General features: G+C 56.8%; 1 protein-coding gene across 1 annotated transcript in view; it reads left to right on the top strand.

Moving 5' to 3' along the window:
• Nucleotides 1-19989, top strand: part of NUDCD3 (NudC domain containing 3) — a 31197-nt gene extending 11208 nt beyond the window's left edge. Inside the window, exons 3-6 of the mRNA XM_017837347.1 lie at nucleotides 6970-7102; nucleotides 11393-11536; nucleotides 18110-18298; nucleotides 18899-19989. Of these exons, the coding sequence (XP_017692836.1) occupies nucleotides 6970-7102; nucleotides 11393-11536; nucleotides 18110-18298; nucleotides 18899-19009 (577 nt within the window). The 3' untranslated portion in view covers nucleotides 19010-19989. The remainder of the gene's footprint in view (nucleotides 1-6969; nucleotides 7103-11392; nucleotides 11537-18109; nucleotides 18299-18898) is intronic.
• The last annotated feature ends 772 nt before the right edge of the window (nucleotides 19990-20761 follow it).

Below are 20761 nucleotides of genomic sequence, written 5' to 3'. Positions count from 1 at the left end.
CACTGTCCAAGCTTGCTCGGCCCCGGCAGATGAACCTCAGGATTAAAGGGTGGGCTCAGTTCAGCGCACGCTGTGTCTCACCTAAAAAAAGCCACTGCGCAGGCTTGAAGGGTTAATGACCTTTCCCAAATCTTCGCTCGCGAAGACTGGCCATTATATAGCCATGGCACTTCCCAGGCAGAACCCCAAGAGGCAAATTGCAACCATCCTGATGTTTTGATGCCAAAAGATGTTAAGTCTGGAGGTGAGGGGGAGGTTCCTTCACAGCATGCCTGCAGAAGGAGCACAAACCTGGGATTTTCCACTCACGCAATCCCTGCAGCTTTGGGAATGCAGCTTTCCAAAGACGTTAAACCTCTGCCTTCCGTACCTGTTGCTGCAGTTGGAATCCTGAGGAGCAGACAGTATGCTTGATCCTCTTCAAATTCATCTTAAAAGCTGGAGTTTTTTAGCTCTGGCTGTTGTTCAGCTCAAGCTGAGGCTTGACAGCAGCTGTTTGGGTTGCACAGACCTTCCTGTGGCTCAATGCACTTTGAGTTCTCATTGGGAAGGCTAGGAGCCAGGAGTTCTGGAAATCTGTATTCCGGTAAGTCTGTATTCTGGTGCGCATGCTGGTGCCATCGGGTGAGCGTGGCCTTTCCGCAGCGATGCAGAGCAAGCTCTGCCATCCCCCCGTCTGCTGCCTGTGCACTCAGCTGGCACGTGCCCCCTTCTCCCACCATGGTGTCTGGCCCAGTGGGCTGCATGCAGCTCCCTTAGTGCTGGGAGGGTGAGATACAGGTGTAGTGCAAGGTGGGAGGGAGGGAGCATTTGTGATAGTGTGAAGGCCTGGAGGCTACCAGGGGCCTGACCAGCCACCCTGTGTGGGTGACCCAACTGTTGCCACAGCAGGATGGTGGCTGCTGACATGGTGCTGGTTCCCAGCAGCCCTGTGCAACCTGCAGCAGCAGTTTCAAGGGGACAGACGGCGATTGCTCCTCATCCTCCTCTACATCACCCTCCCCGTTCGTGGGGGAGCCCACTGAGAGACTTTGAGCCAAGCAAAGCCAGCTGTGAGCTACGGGAAGATCTGAATGGGGCCACGATGCGGCCACAGCATGCTGGAGGCAGGACCCATCTCCCACCATGCCTTGGGCCCTGGCAGTGCTGGTACTGGGAGCTGCAGCAAGGTGTCTGCCTTGGAGCTCCGCACCCCAGGGCAGTATTCCCAGACAAGCAGGTGGGACCAGCCCTTGTTGCAGCCGGGCCAATATCCTGCAGCGGGGCTGGGTGCCACAGGCAACTGTGTGTTTCAGCAGCAGCTTCTCTTCCTGACCTGAATGTGCGGGTGCCTCTGTGAGTCCTTGCAGTGCCAGTGCTGTGGGATTAATGATGCTGATGGATGAGACTTGCTCTCGGCTGCTGTCATGGAGCAGCAGCCTGGATCTAAATGTCTGCTCCTTGCAGTAAATGCCGTCTGGATTGACAGTGTGCGGAGCATGTCCTAGCAGGCCCCACTCGCTACATGCAGATTTGGGTTAGGCACGCAGATGCAGTGTGCCTGATTTTCTCTTTTCCTGCTTGCTCAGAACTTCATTATTAATGAGATCTTTCCATTCTTGGCAACCTCCCGAGCTTGAAGACAGTTTCATGTATCGCACAGGGCCTCTGACAGTGGTTAAACACGGAGCTGGGGTGTTCATCTTGGGCTGTCTGCTGCCAGGGTGATTCTGTACACCATTACCTCTGCTTCCCCACTCAAACGGAGGAAGGTGTGATGCAGGGGAGAGGCTGTCTCTGGCGGTTTGGATGTGCTTGTGGGACCTGATAGGATGTGTTGTGATGGCAGAGTGCAGGTAGAGGGGGGCTATTGGAAATAACTCCCTCAGGAGCAGTGTTGCAGAAAGGGAGTGGATCTGAGTTTCCATTTCTGCCTATGCTGGATTGTTTGCCGTGAAAGATTGGTTGCCAGCCTAACTTTCTCCCCACATCATCCCCTTTGGCCTTGGCCAGTTCCACTGCCCAGTTTCAGCTGTGGCAGTTGTTTCTCTTATCCACCCACCTTCACATCTGGCTTGACATGTTTTCCTTAAAGCTGCCTAAATAATTTACCTTGACTAAGAGCAAACAGCAGTGCCAGCCCCAGACGAAGCTTTCTGAGAATGACAGTAACTAGAGGGCACTTGCTGTACTGGACATCGAGCCGTGGCATGCCTGACTCTGCTGGATCCAGGTATTCCAGATTTCTGTCAGCCTCCTTCCTGAGAGGACAGGGGTCCTGCCTCACAAAGCGGAGCTGCTCTAGGCTGAGAGGATTAGTTTCCTTAAGTTCTGAAAATCCTTGGGATGTTTTCCTTCTTTTTTATGGGAAAAAATAGTTTGTTGGGATTATGCCCATATTAGCTCCTTCCCATGATGCTTTCCCACCGCTGCTCCTCCTGAGCCTCAGGCTGAAGAACAACTGCTCCCATTCTGCTGTGCCTATTCCTCAACTTTTGCATTCTTGCACCTAGACTCCTCAAAGAAGAGGAAATCAGTGAGCTGTGCTGCTTCTCCTTGAATCAAACATTAACCAGATCCTTTGGTGTGTTTGGTTCCTTCTCTTGGTTTATGTCCAATGCTGCTTTCACAGAGCTGGTGCCACAGCTGTTGGGCTCTGAGGACAAAAACGTGTTCAGCCAAATGTCCACAGAGCGAGGATCACTGTCACCATTTCCACATCGCTTGGCTCATTGAGCATCACCAACGGAGCTGGGAATCCCGGAGTAAGAAATGCCCAGAAATCTGTGTATGGGGCTCGACATGTGGCCCCACCCTTGGCCATCCAGCCTGCCTGCCAGGGCCAGAACTGCCACATTTCAGGGGGTCCTGTCCCCTTGTGCTGCTGCCAAGGGTCTCACCCTGCACGTAGGGAGTGGCTCTGGTCCCAGGGACAGTGCACCCGTGCTGTGCCGTGTAGCTCTGAGGAATGGGGAACAGATCGGCTACTTCTCGACAGTGCATTGTTAAAGGTTTCGCCTCCCCCAAAATGACACATTGCAAGCAAAAATAGAACAAGACAGAACACATAGACCCACCCCCACCATCCCCACCACCCGGCAGCCAAGTGCATGCGGTGCCAAAGTCTCAGGTTTAAAAGCTGGTGCCTTGTCACCCTCCCTTCCCTCAGCCTTGCCACCACCCGCCTTGGCCTGGCAGGCGTTCCGGCAGCCCGGTGGGTGACCACTGCACCGAGAGCAGCCATGCTGCTGGGATGATCGCCACCCAACCTGCCCTGTGCACTGGATCTGGCCTCCCTCTTCACCTGGTGGGTCTGGGGACGGGGACAGCTCCCAGCTGTGGTGTTTGTGCCAGAGGTTCTCTCACCTGCTGCACAGTGGCGCTGCTGAAGTGGCATGAGGGATGCCTTTGGCCAGGAGAGCCACCTCCGGCATGGCGTCATGGCTCAGCCCAGCGTGCCATGAGCCAGGGCTGTCTCCTGTGGATGATGAGGGAAGCTGCCTCCCAGCCAAGGAGCAGGGTCCAATTCTGGACTGCCGCCGGCATGTGCTAAGCACAGTTGGACCAGGCAGAGATCTGGTTGGAAAAACTCCAGGAAAGGAAGAGTTGCTCCCGAGGTAGTAGAGCTGTCAGCTGTTTGTCAGTAGCACCTAACTGCTGCGGCCTGCCTTCACTACCCTGGATCCTCCATGGCTTCAGAGCCAGTGTTTACACTTGCAGGAGAATTATCCAGACTTCATGAGTCCAACTGTGATCCTATTCTGGGACACAAAGCCCATTTACTCTCACATCCATGGATTTTTAACATTGGAAATGGCTGGAGCAGAGGTTGGTGGTGTCTTGGGGGAAGGGCTGGAGCGGTTTGGGCTGAGTGTTGGGGCAGAGAGGAGCAAAGAAGCCATGGCACCAGAACCCACACCCTCAGGACAGGCAGCCACGTCTGGAGAGTGGTTTAGGCATGAGGGGGAACTTCTCCCTCTGAAGCCAGATGAGCAGGGCTGGGGCACATGTTGCCAGCCAGGCTGTCAGGGCTGCAAGGCCGAGGCAGCAGAGCTGAGCTTATCCAGTGAGCTGCACATGGAGGCAGAGGTGTCTGTGACACATTCCTCTGTCACCCAGCCCTGCCCCAGTAATGTCAGGGGGAGCTGGGACAGAGCTGTCCTGCAGGGTTGGTTGGACTGGGAGGAAGACTGCTGTCACCTGCTACACTGTGCAAACAGACATTGGACGTAATCCTTGCAGAATGAGTTCTGCCTCAGTTTCCCTGTGGGAGTCATGCAGGGTGGCTCCTTCTGGGGCTGCTGTGAGTTCATGCTGAGTAAGCTCTGAGAGGGGCTATAACATCCAGAACCGCCTGGCTGGGATCTGCTCAGTCCCAGTGCTGTTCTGCTGAGGAAGAGGAGGCATATCCAGGACAGACCTGGTGGTTTTGTGGCAGCGAGTGGCTGCTGTATTTATCTGTGCTGAGGCCATGAGGCATTTGCAGCTGGTGTCTCACCATGTGTGCATTTGCACCGGTGGGTTTCTCCCATCTCTGATGCTCTGCATCTGCTCTTACAAGCTTTGGCTTGACCCGGGCCCTCTGCCTTCTCCTGTGCCCTTTGAGTTCTTCCCAGGAAAGGCCCAAAGGGGAACAGCCTGGGGGAAACAGCCATTTGTTGATTCTTGTCTGGTTCTTTGCTGATTGCGGGGAGCCACCAGCACTTGTGATGGCAACTCCCAGTTGACCCACCTTCTCCCACGTGTCTTGCTGGCAGGTTTGGGAAGAGCAGGGTGGGCTGTGCTTTGGCTGGTGTGACCACTGTGCTGGAAAGCTGGGCTTCTCGTGAAGGAAGGCTGCAGAGAACTGAAGGGTGCTGTGGGTATGACTGTGGGGTGTTGAAAAGCCCCCCACACTGCTGCCCCTGAAGGTCACAGAGGAGGAGAAAGGGGCCCACGCCACTTAGCAGGAAACACCCTTTTAGGAGGAAAAAAACCAACTGGGTTTAACATTGGGACAGGTTTATCCTCTGGTTCATCATGTGAGGGTGGAGGGGATGGAGGGCAGGAGGATGGAGGGGATGGAGGGCAGGAGCCCCGTGAAGCTCTGCCATGCCTGGGCAGACCTCACAGCGTGGGGACAAGTCCTGTGAGGGCACTTAACCAGCCAAGCTGTCCCAGGCTGCACACAGACCCTCCTCCCTGCCAGGGGCTGTTGTGGGGTGGTCTCTGGGACAGTTGTGCCCTGAGAACAAAACTGGGTGCCACCGCTAGGCTGGTTCTGGGTGGGGATCAGGGGACACGTGAGATGGTGCTTGGGGACGTGCTGCTGCGTTTCAGTGTGTTTGCTTCCCGTAGAGTGCGTGTGGGGCCCCGCAGACCCTGTCACCACAGCCCCTGGTCGCCTGCACCATTCCCCCTCTCGCCCTCCAGCCTGTTCAACTCCTACAATCTGGGGGCGGTTGGGAAGCGACAGCTGGAGCCAACGCGCCAGCCCGGTGCGCGCTGCCATGCCAACCCCGTTTCCATGGCAATGGGCACCCAATGGGTGACTGCCAGGCAAGGCCAAGATGCCTGAAAAATGATGTGGTACCCCCCGAAATGGCCAGCTGAGGGTGGGAGCCCGCAGATACTGCTGTTTTCAGTACTGCCTGCAATGCCTTGGAGCGGATCAGAACCACCCTGGGCCACAGGTGTGTGTAACAGGGTGGGTGAAACCCTCAGTGCACTCCGTGAAACCACTGAGAGAAAAAAAAGGGGGAGGTGTGTACAGCGCCTTTGACAGCCCCCTCCGACCGTCTTACAGCCTAATTTAATTAAAATCGTTGGGTCTTACATAATCCTCAGGGTGCCGTGCTGCTGGAGCCACCCCCGCCCAGTGCTGGAAGAGGGTCCCGCAGTGTGGGGGTGTCAGGAAGGCAGCGGGACACGGGGAGATATGCTCCCCAGGACCGACTGTGCCCTGGGGCTGCTCTTCACTGGCCCCCCTTACATTAGTCCCTGAGCCCCATGTTTATCCAGCTCCACGTTGAAGTCTAGGTGTGTATCAAAACATTTTAAAATAATTCTGCCTTTTGTTAGCATTGCAGCTATCTTTAGAGGAGATTTGATTTTATTTGAAAGCCCTCCCTGTGAGGGTTCAGTGGAATAGATTGCCAGCCCAGCAGCTGAAAGGGACACGGGTGTGGCAATTTCCTTTCTTGGCTGGAAACACTGTATTAATTATTGCTTATCGATCTCATAAACCCCATTTTACCCCTTCAGCTGTCTCCTTGGCTTTCTTGAGGTTTCCACAGCTGGAAGAGGCAGTGTTGTGCTCAGTGTTGCTCATGATCCACTTTTCAGGCACCCTGGGCTGGTTCTTCAGGCATCCTGCTCTGCAGCTCCATCACCTCTGTGTCACCAACTGCCCTGGTCATGGCAGCTGGTGGCTTTCTCAAACACTGTAATCAGGATGGGGAAAAACAGTGCTGTGTTTTCACAGTGAACTCAGGTCACGGCCATGGGCCACCACCTCTGCAGCCATGGCAGTGGCTTGGGGGACAGCCCACACCCCCCCATCACATGCCAGTGTCCCTGCTCCAGCTGTGATGGAAGGTGGACCGGACGAGGAGCTCTTTGCTGAGTGGAGGTGGCCAGAAAGGCACCCCGAGCCCACCAGGTGCCAGCTCTGCACCTTTTGGGCAGCCAAATCATTTTGTGTCTCACCAGTTGTCCTGTCAGCGGCCTGACTGCCACTGTGGCACACTGGGGCGAGGGAACTGCAAGTCACCTGCGACGGGCAGGGTGGCCAGGGTCCCTCTGAGTCCTGGGGCTGCTGACCTGGACCTGCTCCCTTATGTAGAGCCAGCAGTGAAGGAGAGGCTGGGCAGCAGCCCAGTGTTGGGGATGCTGCAGGACGGCCGAGCAGAGTCTATGCCCTTCCTTTGGGCTTCTTGCATCCTGCTTTCAGGCTTCCTGCTCTCTCCAGGCTCCGACCTTTAACATGTCACCCCTTTCTCCCCCCACCAGGAGACAGGAACAGTTCCAGACAAACCCTGACAGCTACAATGGAGCTGTGCGAGAGAATTACACCTGGTCCCAAGACTACAGCGACCTGGAAATTAAAGTGCCTGTGCCCAAGCACATCGTCAAAGGCAAACAGGTAAAGTGGTGTTGCTGGTGTGTCTTTAGCATTTCCCTTTCCGTCAGGGTGCCCAGCTTTCCCAGGAAGCTGTGTTTGGAATGGGAAGGCTCCTTATCCTTTGTACTCCAAGAGAAGGATGTGGTTGTGCTTTTTTCTCTGGTGTGTGTCTGGTGGGGACTGATGGTCCCAGCCTGCTCATGTTCCTGTTGAGCTGCAGTGTCCTCTACTCTGTCCCAGCCAGGCTCTCTGGCACTGCCTGGCCCTTTCTGCACTTTTTCTCTCTGTTTCCATCACCTGCACACTCAAACATGGGTTTCGGAGCCTGGCTGTTGATGGATGCCCCTTCCTCAGTTGTGCCTCTGGTGCCTTCCATTTGGAAGTGGGAGCTGCTGGAGCAGCTTTTCTGGCACTGCAGAACTGCGTCAGGCACAGCCTGTGTGTGGCTTGACCTGGTCTGGGTGGAAGGGAGCTGGTCTGGGGTACAGGCTGAGGGCCAGCCCTTCTCCTTGGCTGGCTGTGTGGGCAAGAGGCAGAGAGGTTCCTGCTTGGCTCAGGCAGGAACCTCTCTGCTCTGCTTGTGATCACGTTTTTTCTTCACTGCTTTTATTTCCTCCCATGGCTAGTCTTAGTTGGACCCAGAAGTTCAAACTCTTTCGAGTGTTGCCCTCCCCATGGCTGATTCTGTATTTTTCCATTTGGGAAGCCTGTACTCCCCCACCTCCTGCTCTCCTCTGCTTCCAGGGCGGCTGAAAGGAGCACACTGGGGTTTGTCACCCGCTTCAGCCTACACAGCTCCTCGGCATGCCAAGGAGTGTCACTGGCAACAGCAGCAGCAGCAGCAGCCTGGGCCAGAGGGGTGAGGGAGCACATGGCTGCCACAGGCACAGCAGGGCCCTGGGAGATGCATCTCTCCCAGCAGGTCTCTAAAACAAACCCAGGCTGTTTCTTGGAAGGATTCCGGCCCATCCAGACGGATGTTCCATTCCTCCGCATCGTACTGCAATCACAATGCCTCTCCCTGCCCATGGAAAAGTGCCCTCCTTGCCGGGGGAGTTGTGTCCTTGCCAGAAAATCCACACTGGGCTCTGTCTGCCCTGTCCTTGGCCATGGAATGATGCAGGGGCCTGGAGGAGCTCATGGGAGTGGAGACAGGATACGTTTTCCTGACCTTTCCTTGGCTCAAGACTTTGCCGTCACTGTGGAAAAGTCCTGCGCCTCAGAGTGGAGGGGGTTTCAGGACAGCCCCTTCCCACACCAGTGCCCATGGGCACACGACTCTGCCTGCCCTTGCCCTGATGTCTGCCCATGCTGCCCTCAGAGCAGTCGGCTGTTCAGGCGCTGGACTTCCCTTCTCCTTGTGCTCTGTCTCCTGGTGTTTGTTCATGCCTCTTGGGGCTCCCCTTGGCAGCTGAGTTTCCATTTCCAAGTGATTCTTTAATTCTTCTTCAGCCTCGGGGGAATGGGAGCAGGCAGGCTGAGTCTTGGGCCAGAGCAGGAGGGTGCAGAGCTATTATAAAGCTCCATGGACTTTGGTTGTGTTGTTGATGGGTTCCTGTATAAGAGCAGCATTCCCCTGCATTCACACACCTTCATATTTTTAAAAAATTATCAGGTTTTTGGCTTTTGCCTGCCCAGGTGAAATTAAAAATCTCCCTATTTGGTCCCTGGGCTCAGAGTCTGCCCAGCTCTAATGCTGCTCACAGTCTTCCTTATGACACTTTTTGGGATTTGGGCTGTTGCTATGGCACATTTTTGCTCTGGTGAGCTTAAGGTTTCCTTGTATGGAGCTCAGAAGAAGTGTCCTTGGAGTAGGAATGGGCAATGGAGTAGGTGGGAGCATCTTTCTCCCTGGTCCCCACCTATCTGATCTACTTATGGGTGCAACAGAGGCCCACCTATCCGAGCGCTTAAATAGAGATAATGACTCTAGGCCTCTCTCTCTGCTGGACTTGGAGGAGACAAGCTTGATTCCTCTCTCAGTCTGTGTTTGCTTGTTTGATCTGTGTGGGCGGGTGTGGGCGTTCCGTGTGCAGAAATCGCTGTGGTGTAAAAGCCGTGGCAGAGAGCTGAGAGCTGGCTTCCCTTGGAAGCACTGAGTCAACCAGGAGTTTTGGGGGTCAGAGGTGCTCATAGGGAGTGCATGGCAAGGGACAGGCAGCCTTGAAGCCTCTGGGGTGCTTTCAGGGTGATGTGCTCCTTGCAGAATTGCTCTTGGCCTTCCCCCAGGTGTGGACTGTCCACAGGCACTACCCTGTGCATATGTGAGTCCTCTCAGAGATGTCCCTCCATGCACAGAGGGGCAGGGCTCTCCAGCGGGGTGTGCTCTGCCCCTGTACCCTGTCCCCGCTCCTGGGGGGTTGGTGTGCCGAGCGAGACCTTCTTGCTGGGCAGTTATAGAAACAGGTGTTGCAATTGCTTCTCACTCTGGCTGGTTGCACAGTGAAGGGACTGGGTGAAAGCTGCCCAGTTTGGATCCCTTCTTCCGTTTGGGTTTCTCTGCTCCCTCTCCCAACACCTGGCTGGTCCCAGAGCCACCTTGAAGCTGCCCCTTAGCTCCAACAGCTGCCTTGTGCTGGGAATAAAACCCCTCTCACATTTGGTTACTCCTGTCCCTGTGGATCCCAAAGCCACAATGCTGCATCTGTGCCTTCCATGTGTCCAGCCTCCCCGACCCTCCACACCACAAAGAAGCCCCCTCAGAAGGTGACTCGGGAGTCACCTTCCATTTTTTCCCTGGACCCCTTCTGGACAGGCCCTGTGCCGTGCTGAGAGCCTGGCATCAGCAGCCTTGCCCTGCACCCGGGGACCTGGGCGGGTAGTGGTGGCAGAAGGCAGAGCCTCATCCTCACACCTCATCCCTGAAGTGAGACCTCAGCCCTGGGCTGGAGGGAGCTGCTCCATGCTCAGCCCCTCTGGAGGTGTTTCCCATCCAGGAGCAACTGCTCTCGTAGAGGCTGTCCACAGCCACATGCCGGGTGACAGCCAGTTGTTCTCTCCCATCCTCATGTTCCTTCCCTGATCCCCGGTGACCGTGGTCTTGCTCCCCACCATTGTGTCGGAGCTTAGTCCTGTGTCACCCTGTGCTGTGTGTGCTGAGCCTCCTCTGCTCCTGCCAGAGCCCTGGCAGCTCCCTGTCACACACAGCAGGTTCAGGGGCTGTACCCAGGTGACATCAGTCAGACCCGACCATGGTGCCCTCCCTTGCTGGAGCAGCTCTGCCTGTCTCCTGCCTGCATGGAGCTAGTGAGCCGCTGGAAATCTCCTAGGTAATGGATAATGTAATAACATTTCAAATGAGATCTGCAGAGCGGGAGGAAGATCTGGGGGAACTCTGGGAGAGAATGCAGGCAAATCTCACCGCAGTCTCCTCCTCTCGGGCCAGTGCCGGGGGCCACAATCCTGCCCCTTCCCAGCCAGGTCTTCCCTGCAACCCCTGGCCTGGTGCGGGCTCTGCTGGCAGCAGCTCAGCGCTGAAGGGGACAGGAGAGAGCATATGGTCTCTCCGGAGACCAAGGATACTGCGTGCCTGTCACAGGCTGCCTCTGTCTCCCCAGGGGACAGCCATGTCACCTGCGTGGCAGGTCGGAGCAGGGTTCCCCATATGGCTGCTGTGGGCGGGAGCTGGCCCCATTCCTGGGGACAGAGCTGTCCCCATCGCAGGGAGCGGGGGAGCCGTGCCGGGGAGCTGTGCCGCAGCATTCCTCCTGCACACGGCCCCTCCTCGCACGCCTGATGGGAGGCCTGGGCCAAGCCCAGAGCTGGCTCCAGCAGCGGAAGCAGAGCCAAGGAGTTTGCTTTCGGCACAGTGCAGCAAAGGGGGGACGAGCTGCTGCAGCCCTGGTGTAGGAACCCCCCAAATTGGCCCTGCTCAGCCACCAGGATGACACACACCCATGCCCAGCTCATCATGGTGACAGAGGGGCACACACCCTGCTCCTAAAGAGCTTCAGTCACAGCAAGTAGGTGCCAACCTTTGAGTGCTGTGTGGAGGCCTGTAGCATTACAGGTACACATTTTCTCTGTGGGGAAACTGAGGCACTGGGTAGAACCAGCTACCTCGAATCCTTCAAGGGCCCCAATTGCTGAGCTGTGCTGCCTTTCCTCCTTGGAGAGGTTCCCTCACTCCTCCAAGCTGTCACTGTTTGCTATGAGATGACAGCGGGATTCCCACCCTCCCGCTGCAGGCAGTGCTGGAAGCTCTTCTCTCTCTCATCCCTGGCGAGTGCACTTGACCCCACACCCCAGCTCACACAGTGAGAGGGCAAGCAGGAACACTCCGGATTATTGTCTCTCTCTCTGTGTTTCCAGGTATCTGTGGATATCAGCAGTGGCACAATTCGCGTAGCGGTGCTGGAGGGGAGCAGCCAGCATGTCCTCATGGAAGGGAAACTCACCCACAAGATCAATACGGAGAGTTCCCTGTGGAGCCTGGAGCCCGGGAAGTGCATTTTGGTAAGGGCAGTCTGCACCATCCATGTCTCCTTGGCTTGCAGCTGCACTAGGCTTGACCTGGGAAACTGCAGCAGCTGAAAGTTTGAACCAGATGGAAAAGGCTCAAGAAAAGGCTTCTTTTCTGGGAAAAGATATATATCCGGCTTTGCCTGTCCAACATCTGGCTCATGCTGTCCTTTCCTGTGTGCCATGCCTTGCCTCCCCTGCTCCTGAGGTGCCCCTCAGGGTGCTGGCTGAGCAGCACATCTGTCAGGCTGGGCAAGGGGGTCCCCAGCTCCAGCTGCAGGCGGGGGAGCACAGCTGTTACCTGGGTGTCATCACTGTCCCCGATCCCAGCTCAGGCCCCTGCACTGCAGCGCCGGTCCTGCACACCTGGCCTTGCTGACTCTGCCCTCCGACTCTCCTGGCCCTGCTCTGGCCCTGGCATCTTGGCAGGTGCCTGTTTCCTGCCATTCCTTTCTGTCCTGCCATGGGATTCCTACTTAACCTGTTTGAAGTGGACACTGTGGCTCGTTCTCTGTCTGCCTTCAGCAGGCCTGTGGTTTGCTGTGTGACTGCTGCCCCAAATCATCCCCGTCCAAGTGGTCCAGGGGCTGCTGGCACCCAGCTGTGTGTTAATGGTGGATTCCCAGCCCCAAGCCTTATTTCTGGTGTGTTCCAGATGTGCAGGCTGAGGGTGTGAGTTCACCTGTGTCCACAGCTGGAGCTATTGTGGGGGCTCTGCCCATCACCCTGGGATCTCAAGTGTCAAACAGTTCCCAGACTCCTGTGCCAGTTTGGGGGCCAGGATTGTGCTGGGAGTGGGATTTTGCTTCCTGTGGCCATCTTTGCCCTATCCTTTTCCAAGCAGAGTTTCCAGAAGAGTTTCAGGAGTCCCAAGGCTGTTGTTAGACCCAGGAGGGGATACATGCCATCCCTGTGGGGGAGGGAGCAGGCTCCAAGCCTTTCACCCCATGACACAAGAGTGTCAGCAGATGGGCACCCAAATCCAAGCCCCCTGAATGGGAAACGGAGTGGGAATGTGCTGCCAGACTCGGGAATGCTGCAGATGGTGTGTAGGGAGGCTACTCAGTGTCACCCAGCCACTGCCAATCCGTAGGGATGTGATATGGTTTGAAGCTGGCTCCCTGCCAAGTCTCCAAACCTTACCACAAGAAGTCCCCCCCCCCCAAACCTCAGGGAGAAGAGGGAGAAAAAAACTAAGAAAACCCGAAATGAGAGAGACAACCAAAGTGAGATATATAAATATATTTACACTTATATACAATTAAAATATACAATTTCACAAGGGAAAGGGAAGGGGGAAGGGAAAGGGAACAAAACTAAAATAAAATATATATATATCCCAATTAGTGACCCAATATCTAACAACTAAAAAAAAGTTAGCAAAGAAAATAGCTCACTACTCTCCTGGGACAACCGAGAGTCGCTCTGGAACGATCGCCGGCAACCTCTGCCTCCCAAGGTCAGCAAGGCCTAACCAGGCCTCGCTCCCCAACACGGCAGACTCAACAGCAGGGAACCTGCACCTCCAGGCCGCCGGAAGGAAAGAGAGCGAAGGTCTCTCCTCCTCTCTTCTTATAGCCTGGCTTACATAAAAATCGTAGGGAATACTGGGTAAATCTGGACCCTTCCTTGGTTACAAACTGGTCACCAAGGAAGGCCTAGCCCAAACCACCACGGGTTGTACCCCAAGTGACAGGCTGGGGCCAAAAGGATGAGTGAGGTCACTGCAAGGGAGAGGAGATTCTCCAATGCTGTCAGGCTAGTGGAGGGATGTGGAAAAGGAGGTTTGTGGCTTCTTTTACATGCATTTTGTAAATGTTCATAAACATCTTGAAAATTAGCTAATCTGGGAAAGGAAACAATCCTGGAAAAGTGTAAACTTGTTGAAGAGGAGATGGCCCAACGGGTGGCTGCTCTCCAGCACGGAAGGGAGTCCTGGGTGGGTGTTCTCAGGATCAGCAAGGGAGGTGATGGGTCTTCAATACCCATCAGAGGCTGGGAATGGTGTAGGCGGAGTGAGACTTGGGGCCTTCTGAAGTGGCCACGGGCAGCACGGGAAGCAGAGTGGGCCCATCACCCCCAGCTCCAGAGCTGGGTCTTGCCTCGAATTAGCATGAACCCAGGGTTGTGAGGATCTCCAGCTGACTGCCAACATATTGATGGTGGGATGAGATCTCGCTTGAAGAACTGTAAGGTAACTGGAGCAGCGTGAGGAATTCTTGCCCAGGAGCATCTCCTTTTCCTGTGCTCAGAGTAGCCAGAAGTCGTTTGCGACTCCTCCTGATTCATTCATCAGGAGACACCCACCCTGTGGGAATGAATTGCTTTGTTCAGCGCCTGGATGGAGCTGTTGGGGTTTGGTTGGGGCTGACGGGGCGTACAGACCCTTTCTGTAGCCCCGTTTGTGTATAGCTCCATGTGAGCTTCAAATGCAGCTGTTGGGGATGTCTTCCTCCTGCGAGGTGCTGCCTGGCTTGCCTCCATGGGACCCAGGGATGGTGTTCCCTGGCAGAATGATGATGCAGACAAAACCAAACTCACCCAGTGCCAGTGCTGGGGTTGTCTGAGGAGATCCTGTCCACCTTGGGGACTGCTTGGAACTCCTCGGTGCTGCGTGTTTGTGTTTTGTGAGTTGAGGTGATCCCTGCAGCAGAGCTCAGTCTGTGCGCCAAGGGGGTAAAATCTCTCCTGCTTGGTCCTGTCCATCTGGGAAGGTCCCAGCTCTGTGCAGAGAGGCTGTTGAGTTCCCTGTGCTCTTGCAGGACATGTCAGGGATTGTCAACCCCTTGTTCTCCAGTCTGCTGTTACAGCTCTTTCATCATCCTTGGCCTCCCTGTCCTCCTCCTTCTGGGATGCCGTTCACAGATGCTCCAAAACCAACCTCCCTGCTCCTCCAGCTCTTATCCTGGGAAGTTTGTCTTGCCTTACAACCCCTCTAAGCTCTGCTTCCCCCATCCTGCCTGGCGGTCTTATCCATGTATCCTCTTCATTACGTGTCACTCTCTCTCCACCAACCACAGCACTCCCCTCACCAGCATTCAGAGGCCACTCTGCCTTCCCCTTTCTGCTCCATGGGGTTCTCCTGGCTGTAGGCCAGCCCAACACCAACATATTTCTCATTTCATCCTTTGGCACAGCCACGTGTGTGGCAGCAAAACTCAGCTGGTGTCATTCTGCAGTGGAGTGCTCTGCCGACACGGGGCAGGGGTCTATCCACACCTCCTCCTGCTCAGGATTGTGTCCCAGGATGGTCCCCCTGCCCATAGTGCTGCACCGTACCCTGGCCCTGGGTGTGTGGTGTCATCCCTGTGCTCTCCCTTCTCTGTCACACCCGCTCGCTTGTCGAAAGCGAGATTAAAATAACCTCACATGAGCTGTTTTTAGCAGTCCCCGTTGGGTGTTGTGCACAACACCATTTGGAATTATTTTCGTTGTGGAGGATTTTTTCCCCGTTTCCCTCTCTTTTTCTCCTCCTCTCAGCCTTTGTTATCCACACTTGGGCTTTTGTCACCAAGTCCTGCCTTGAACACATACTACAGTCTTGGCTTGTCATCCCTTGAGCCACGAGGCCAAGGGGACACTATTCCGTGATGCCTCTCTCAGCTCTGCCCTCCACACAGTGCTAGGAACGCCACTGCTGCCTCTCCTGTCCCCCTAAACACCTCCCAGTGACTTTTGGGGTGACTTTGGGCTGCTGTGATTCCAGTAGGAAAGCAGGCAGAGAGAGGTTGTCTCCCCAAGACCTACTTAGACCCCTTGGCAGCATCTCTCCAACTCTGAGAAGGTATTTGGGATTGGAGAAGAAACCTCGTGCTATGGCAAAGCCCGGCACTGACAATGAGGGGTCATAACCTTCCCAGCAGGGTGTGGAAATGGGACATGATGCCATGTCCATGCCAGTGATGCCTTTCACCTGCTGGAGGGTCCCTCCTGCCGACTTGTCTCGTCATTCCTCACAATCCATCCTTACCCCTGTGCTTTTCAATGGAACAGCCCTTCCCTACATGGCTGAGACATGTTTTGGACACTGGCTGTGGGAAGTGAGCACTTCAGTTTGAGGACGCTGCTCTCTTAGGATACAGCATTGGAGTGTGCCCCCTGCGATCCTCCCTCCCCTCAGGCCGCCATTGCAGAGGCTGTTCCTGCCTCCCTATGCACCCCAAAAGACTCAGCAGGGCTTTTATGCCTTTGGGACCCACCAGGCAGATCCGAAGCCTGGCCAAAGGTGTGGACACGCTGCAGGGACCTCATCCTTCCTCTGGCAAGTGACTGTTTGCATCTCTGGGGTGCTGGGGGGTCAGCCCAAGCTGTTGGCTGGGAAACTCATAGCAGTAGTGTCAAGTGCAGCAAAGCTTTGCCTTGTCTGGAAGCGACAAACATAATCAGGTCAGGATTTGTCCTTGTGGAAAAAGCCCTGCTTCCTCCTGGAGCCCCCATTTCTGTAGCTCTCCCTGAGGGTGCCTGCAGCCTCATGGGGGGCTGTCAGCCAAATGCCAGAGCCTCCTCGGTGGGTGGGTGGATGAGGGCTGGTGTATGAGACCTGCCCAGAGACCTGCCACAGCCTCTCATCTCTCCCTTACCCCCACCTTTGAGCACCCAAAGCGCTTGGAAAGGGCACCAGCTGCACTCCATCACCGCAAGCTCTTGTAGCCCAGATGCTCAGCCAAGCATGGGCTGGTTCCACAGAGAACATCAGCAGACACAGTCCAGGAAATCAGCCCGTGTCCATGTCCCCCATCCTGGAGGTGAGACCTGTCCACAGTGAGTGTTCCAGCACTGCCTCTAACCACGAAACCCCAAACTCACAGGGATAGAGCAACCTTTGCCCTGGACCATGAGCATTTCACATCAGAAAGTGGGGCTCCCACCTTGGAGTGAGTCCCACTTTGACAGCTGTCCCCCTGGAATAAAGAGGGTTGAGCAAATCCCCCCAGGCAGGCTGCAGAGGTGCGCGGGTGGTGGCAGGGCACCAGCAGAGGAATGAGGTTTGGTAGGGAAGGGAGGGGGGATGTATTTCCATCCCCAGACACTCTGGGGTGAGTTTTCCGTCCTCCAGTACTCTGGTATGGAGATGGGGTGATGCCTGAACTTCTGCAGCACCTGTCTGTTCCTCTGCCATCAGACTGCCTCTGGTAGGGATGTACCAAGCCATACATGCTCCCCAGTGATGCTGTGAGAGCATGGCTTGTGGTGGAGCCATCACCAGGGAAGCTCACACCCCACCAGCACTGTGGGGACATTCCTCATGGTCCAAACCCTGAGGAGCCTGGAGGATGCTCCTGCTGCAGGCATGGACAGGCCAGGGCTGCTGCCCCTCCGCTTGGCTTGCTGGCTGAGGGGTGATGTTCTGGGGGCTCCTGCCATTCCCTTGCCTGCCTACCCAGGGTTGGGAAGCCCAGGAGCAAACCCTTGGCAGCTCTCCCTCCCCTCCGAAGTGGAACTGTGCAATTAAAAGGAGAACAAGCATGCCTGTCTAGCTGGAAAAACTAACGCCTTCCCCAAGTTGGAATATTTTACCGGCTCTGCTCTCCCAGAAGGATTAAGCCCCAGCCACCCCCTCCTGTATTAATTGGTTCCTTTTCTTCACACTGCGGAGACGCCTGGCTTTGTAACGGGAATGGCTGCCTGTGTTCTCCCCTCCGGAGCCGTTGAGCTTCCAGGGAGTTTTGAGCAAATTGTATTCCTTTATTGATGATTTTGCAGAGCCTAATGAATGTCGTAAATCTGCCCTGCTGCTGGGATTAGTGCTAAAATAACATAGGAGGAAGCAGCTCCCTCTTCCTGGAAAAACAAAAAGCAGGTCAGAGTTCCTGGTGTGAGATGCCTCACGTTGGCCCTGGCACAGCCCCTCCAGCCAGCCAGCTCCATGCAAGGCACTGCATCAGGGATGCCCATGGCTACGGCCAACGGCTTTTCCCAGCAAGGATATTGTCTGGAGCATCCTCATCCATCCCTTGGGTTGCTGCCGAGCCACGGTGCCACGGGAAGCAAGTGCTGGCAGTGAGCTGAGGTAGCACATTCTCACCTCCTTTGTCACCCATGCTGCCACCCACAGAGCCAGTGCCAGGAGAACTGAGACCAGGGGTCCTTCTGAGTTAGAGAAAGGTGAGAAATGCCACGCCAGCAGCCCCAGCCCCACACTCCACCGGACACAGTCTCCTTGTTCGACAGTCCTAGGCTCTGTTGCTGCTCAGTCAGCCGTGCGGCCCCGGGCTGGTGTCACCCGTGGGCGGTACACCACTGAGGGACACTGGTCCTGGCCTTGAGCCATGGTGTGGACAGAATTTCAGCCCTGGGGTCTGAGCTGGGGCTGCAGAGGGCTGTGGTGGGGTTGTGCAAAACCCTTGGACCGCTGAGGGAGGGAGGCACAAACATCCCTCCACCTCTGCCAGCCATGGGGCTGGATCCTTGTGAGCTGGACCTCTGCTCCTGGGCAAGCCCCATGCTGCTGTCAGCATGGCCAAGCTCTGCATCGCTGCCTTAGAGCTGTGGAATGGGCCGGGGTACCATGTCCTGGGCAGGATGGGGGCTCCCTTCCCTACTCCCTGACCCACACCTTGTCCGTAGATCAACCTGAACAAGGGGGACGAGTACTGGTGGAATGCTATCCTGGAGGGCGAGGAGCAGATCGACATTGACAAGATCAACAAAGAGCGCTCCATGGCCACAGTGGATGAGGAGGAGCATGCTGTGCTCGACCGTCTCACCTTTGACTACCACCAGAAGCTGCAGGGCAAGCCCCAGAGCCACGAGCTGGTAGGTGCCAGCCACCCTGCGCCACCAGCCCAGCCTGGCCCTCCCACTGGCTCTCCAAGGGTCCCATTCCCAGGAAAAGGGTGCAGCATGTGGCAGCCCCACAGCTCTGCTCCATCTCAGAGTTCCTCCTCACTCACTGTCCCCCCACATCAACATTGTGGGGGCATGAGGTTCAGCTGGTCCATCTTTTGCCACTCACTCCTGTCTTCCCCTTCCTGGCATCTTGGCAAATGCCCATAAACCTGCACTGTTGCCGGGCCCCACATCTGTGTGCCTCTCCCCAGAGCTGACCCTGCTCTGGGATGAACCCGCATGGGTCTGGGCTCAGCCAGACACAGGAGCTGCCTGGTGCTGCCCTGGGTGCCATCTGCCCTGTCCTGGGCAGTGAGGAGAAGCAGGGGTGGTGTATGCCCTTGGCAGTGGCTGCTGCCAACCGGGGTGGAGGCGGGGTGGACTGCTGGTGTCCCCTATGTCCCCTTCCGTTGGTCGGGTGGCCACGCAGCCCTGACACCTGTGGGACAAGGGGCAGGGGAGGGCAAGGGGCATGGGGGGCAGCGTGGGGTCACCCTGGGCTGAAGAGAGCCTGTGGCCTCTTTGCAGAAGGTGCACGAGATGCTAAAGAAGGGCTGGGACACCGAGGGCTCCCCATTCCGTGGCCAGAAGTTCGACCCCTCCATGTTCAACATCTCCCCTGGTGCCGTCCAGTTTTGACGGTGGCAAAAACAACTGAAAAACGAAGCAGGGAGAGGAGAAACCTCCCGGATGCCCACTGGGACTCTCACACTCCGTGCCGGTGCCCATGACCCGCTGCTCCATGCTGCCAGCACCCATACATGCGGGGAAGCCAGGTGCGGGCAGATTTACATCCTGTCACCACGGCAACCCGGGCGCCGAGACCCCTCTCCTCCCCTGCCTCCCCTTGCCTCGAGCTGCCGATGCTCTGTGTTTTTCCAGAATAGACGGAGCATGTTGGGTGACATAATTATTATTTTTGGTGGATGAGTATGCTGCTTTTGGGTTTTCTGGGGGTGTGGAGCCCTCCCCACCCTGACTCTGGGCAGCTTTGCCCCTCATGGGCAGGGCTGGGTGCTGGGTACGGGCAGCAGGGATGAAGGGACACATGGGGGAGCCTTCCCCTGCCCTGCACCCTGCCTGCACTCTGCCTGCACCCTCCCCACCTGGCACCCCCAAATCCCCTTGCCAACCCTGCTCTGGGGTCTCCCATGGTGGCTGTGCTGCCCTTGCCCCCTGCCCAGCCCCGGGAGAGTCTTCCTCCTGGTTTCCCCCCAACCCCATCACTGGAGGGTGGTCAAGGCACCCTGGGGTGGGCAGAGACCCCAGCCAGACTGTAGGGTTTGCTTCCCCTTCCCCAGGGGTCAGCAGGGAGCAATGGGGGTGTCCATCACAGCACTGGGGTTCGGGGGTGGCTACAGACCCACCCCTTGTAGCCAGCAGCCCACCCCTCCAGCTAGTGGGCAGGAGCCCCAGGAACATGGGCTTCCCTGGCATGGTACTTTGGGGTCTGAGAGGGGGGATGTGGCAGCCCTGGCTCCCCCCAGGCCCGGCCTGGCTCTTGCAACTTCCCACTGCCCCTCCCACCCTGGGATAGGTAGGCTGGGAGTCCCCTGCTGTCGCCCTGTCCCTCCATTCACCCCACCCCCAGTTTGCAATAAACAGATTTCTCACGGGGGGCCTGCGAGTGATTCGGTACCATCCCTGGGGGACAAGTGTGCCTGACCGCCGCCCCAGCGCCTCGCTTGTGGGGGAGGCACGGAGACACCCGAGGAGGACGCCTGGGGTGTCTGTCTGCCAGCATCGGCCCTGGGCATGTGGAGGATGTTGGGGTCCTGGGGAGGCCGGATATGGGATTCCTGTGGGGCAAGGAGTGGATTTTGTGATCCCCGGGAGGGGGTGGATAGAGGATACACTGAGCGGGGCTGGATTTTGGGGTTCCTTGGGCGTGGGGGTGTCGGAAGATAGGATCCAGGGGCGGGGCTGGATTCTGAGGTCCTTGGTGTGGGGGCGTGGATATGGGATCCCCGCAGGCTGGCTAGGTTTGATGTGGTGGGCATCCAGCACTGGGGGTGCTGCCCCCGGATCCCCCCCGCCGGTGCCGGCATCTCCCGGTGGTGATGTGCACACCGGGCCCGCGGCCCCCCGGCCGCCCACGGTCCCCATGGCAACGGCAGCGCCAGCCGCCCGCCGCCCACCCGCGACTGGGGGGCCGCGCCCACCCACCGGGCGAGGCGGGACACCCCGGGCTCTGGGACTGCTGGTGGCCTCCAGGCCTTTTGTGCGTGATCCCCGTACCAAAATGCACCCCGCATCCTGCCACTGGCACTGGGGGGCTTCAAGGTGCCCTTGGGGAAGGCGGGTGTGTGTGTGTGTGTGTGTGTGTGTTTTTGCCCCCCCCCCCCGGCCCCTCCCGGATGTTTTGCTTAAGGAGGGGAAGGGTTGGAGCCT

Source organism: Lepidothrix coronata, unplaced genomic scaffold (genome assembly GCF_001604755.1).
Source record: "Lepidothrix coronata isolate B3197 unplaced genomic scaffold, Lepidothrix_coronata-1.0 Scaffold301, whole genome shotgun sequence".
Lineage (NCBI taxonomy): Eukaryota > Metazoa > Chordata > Aves > Passeriformes > Pipridae > Lepidothrix > Lepidothrix coronata.
This window is presented reverse-complemented; position numbering and strand designations above follow the sequence as displayed.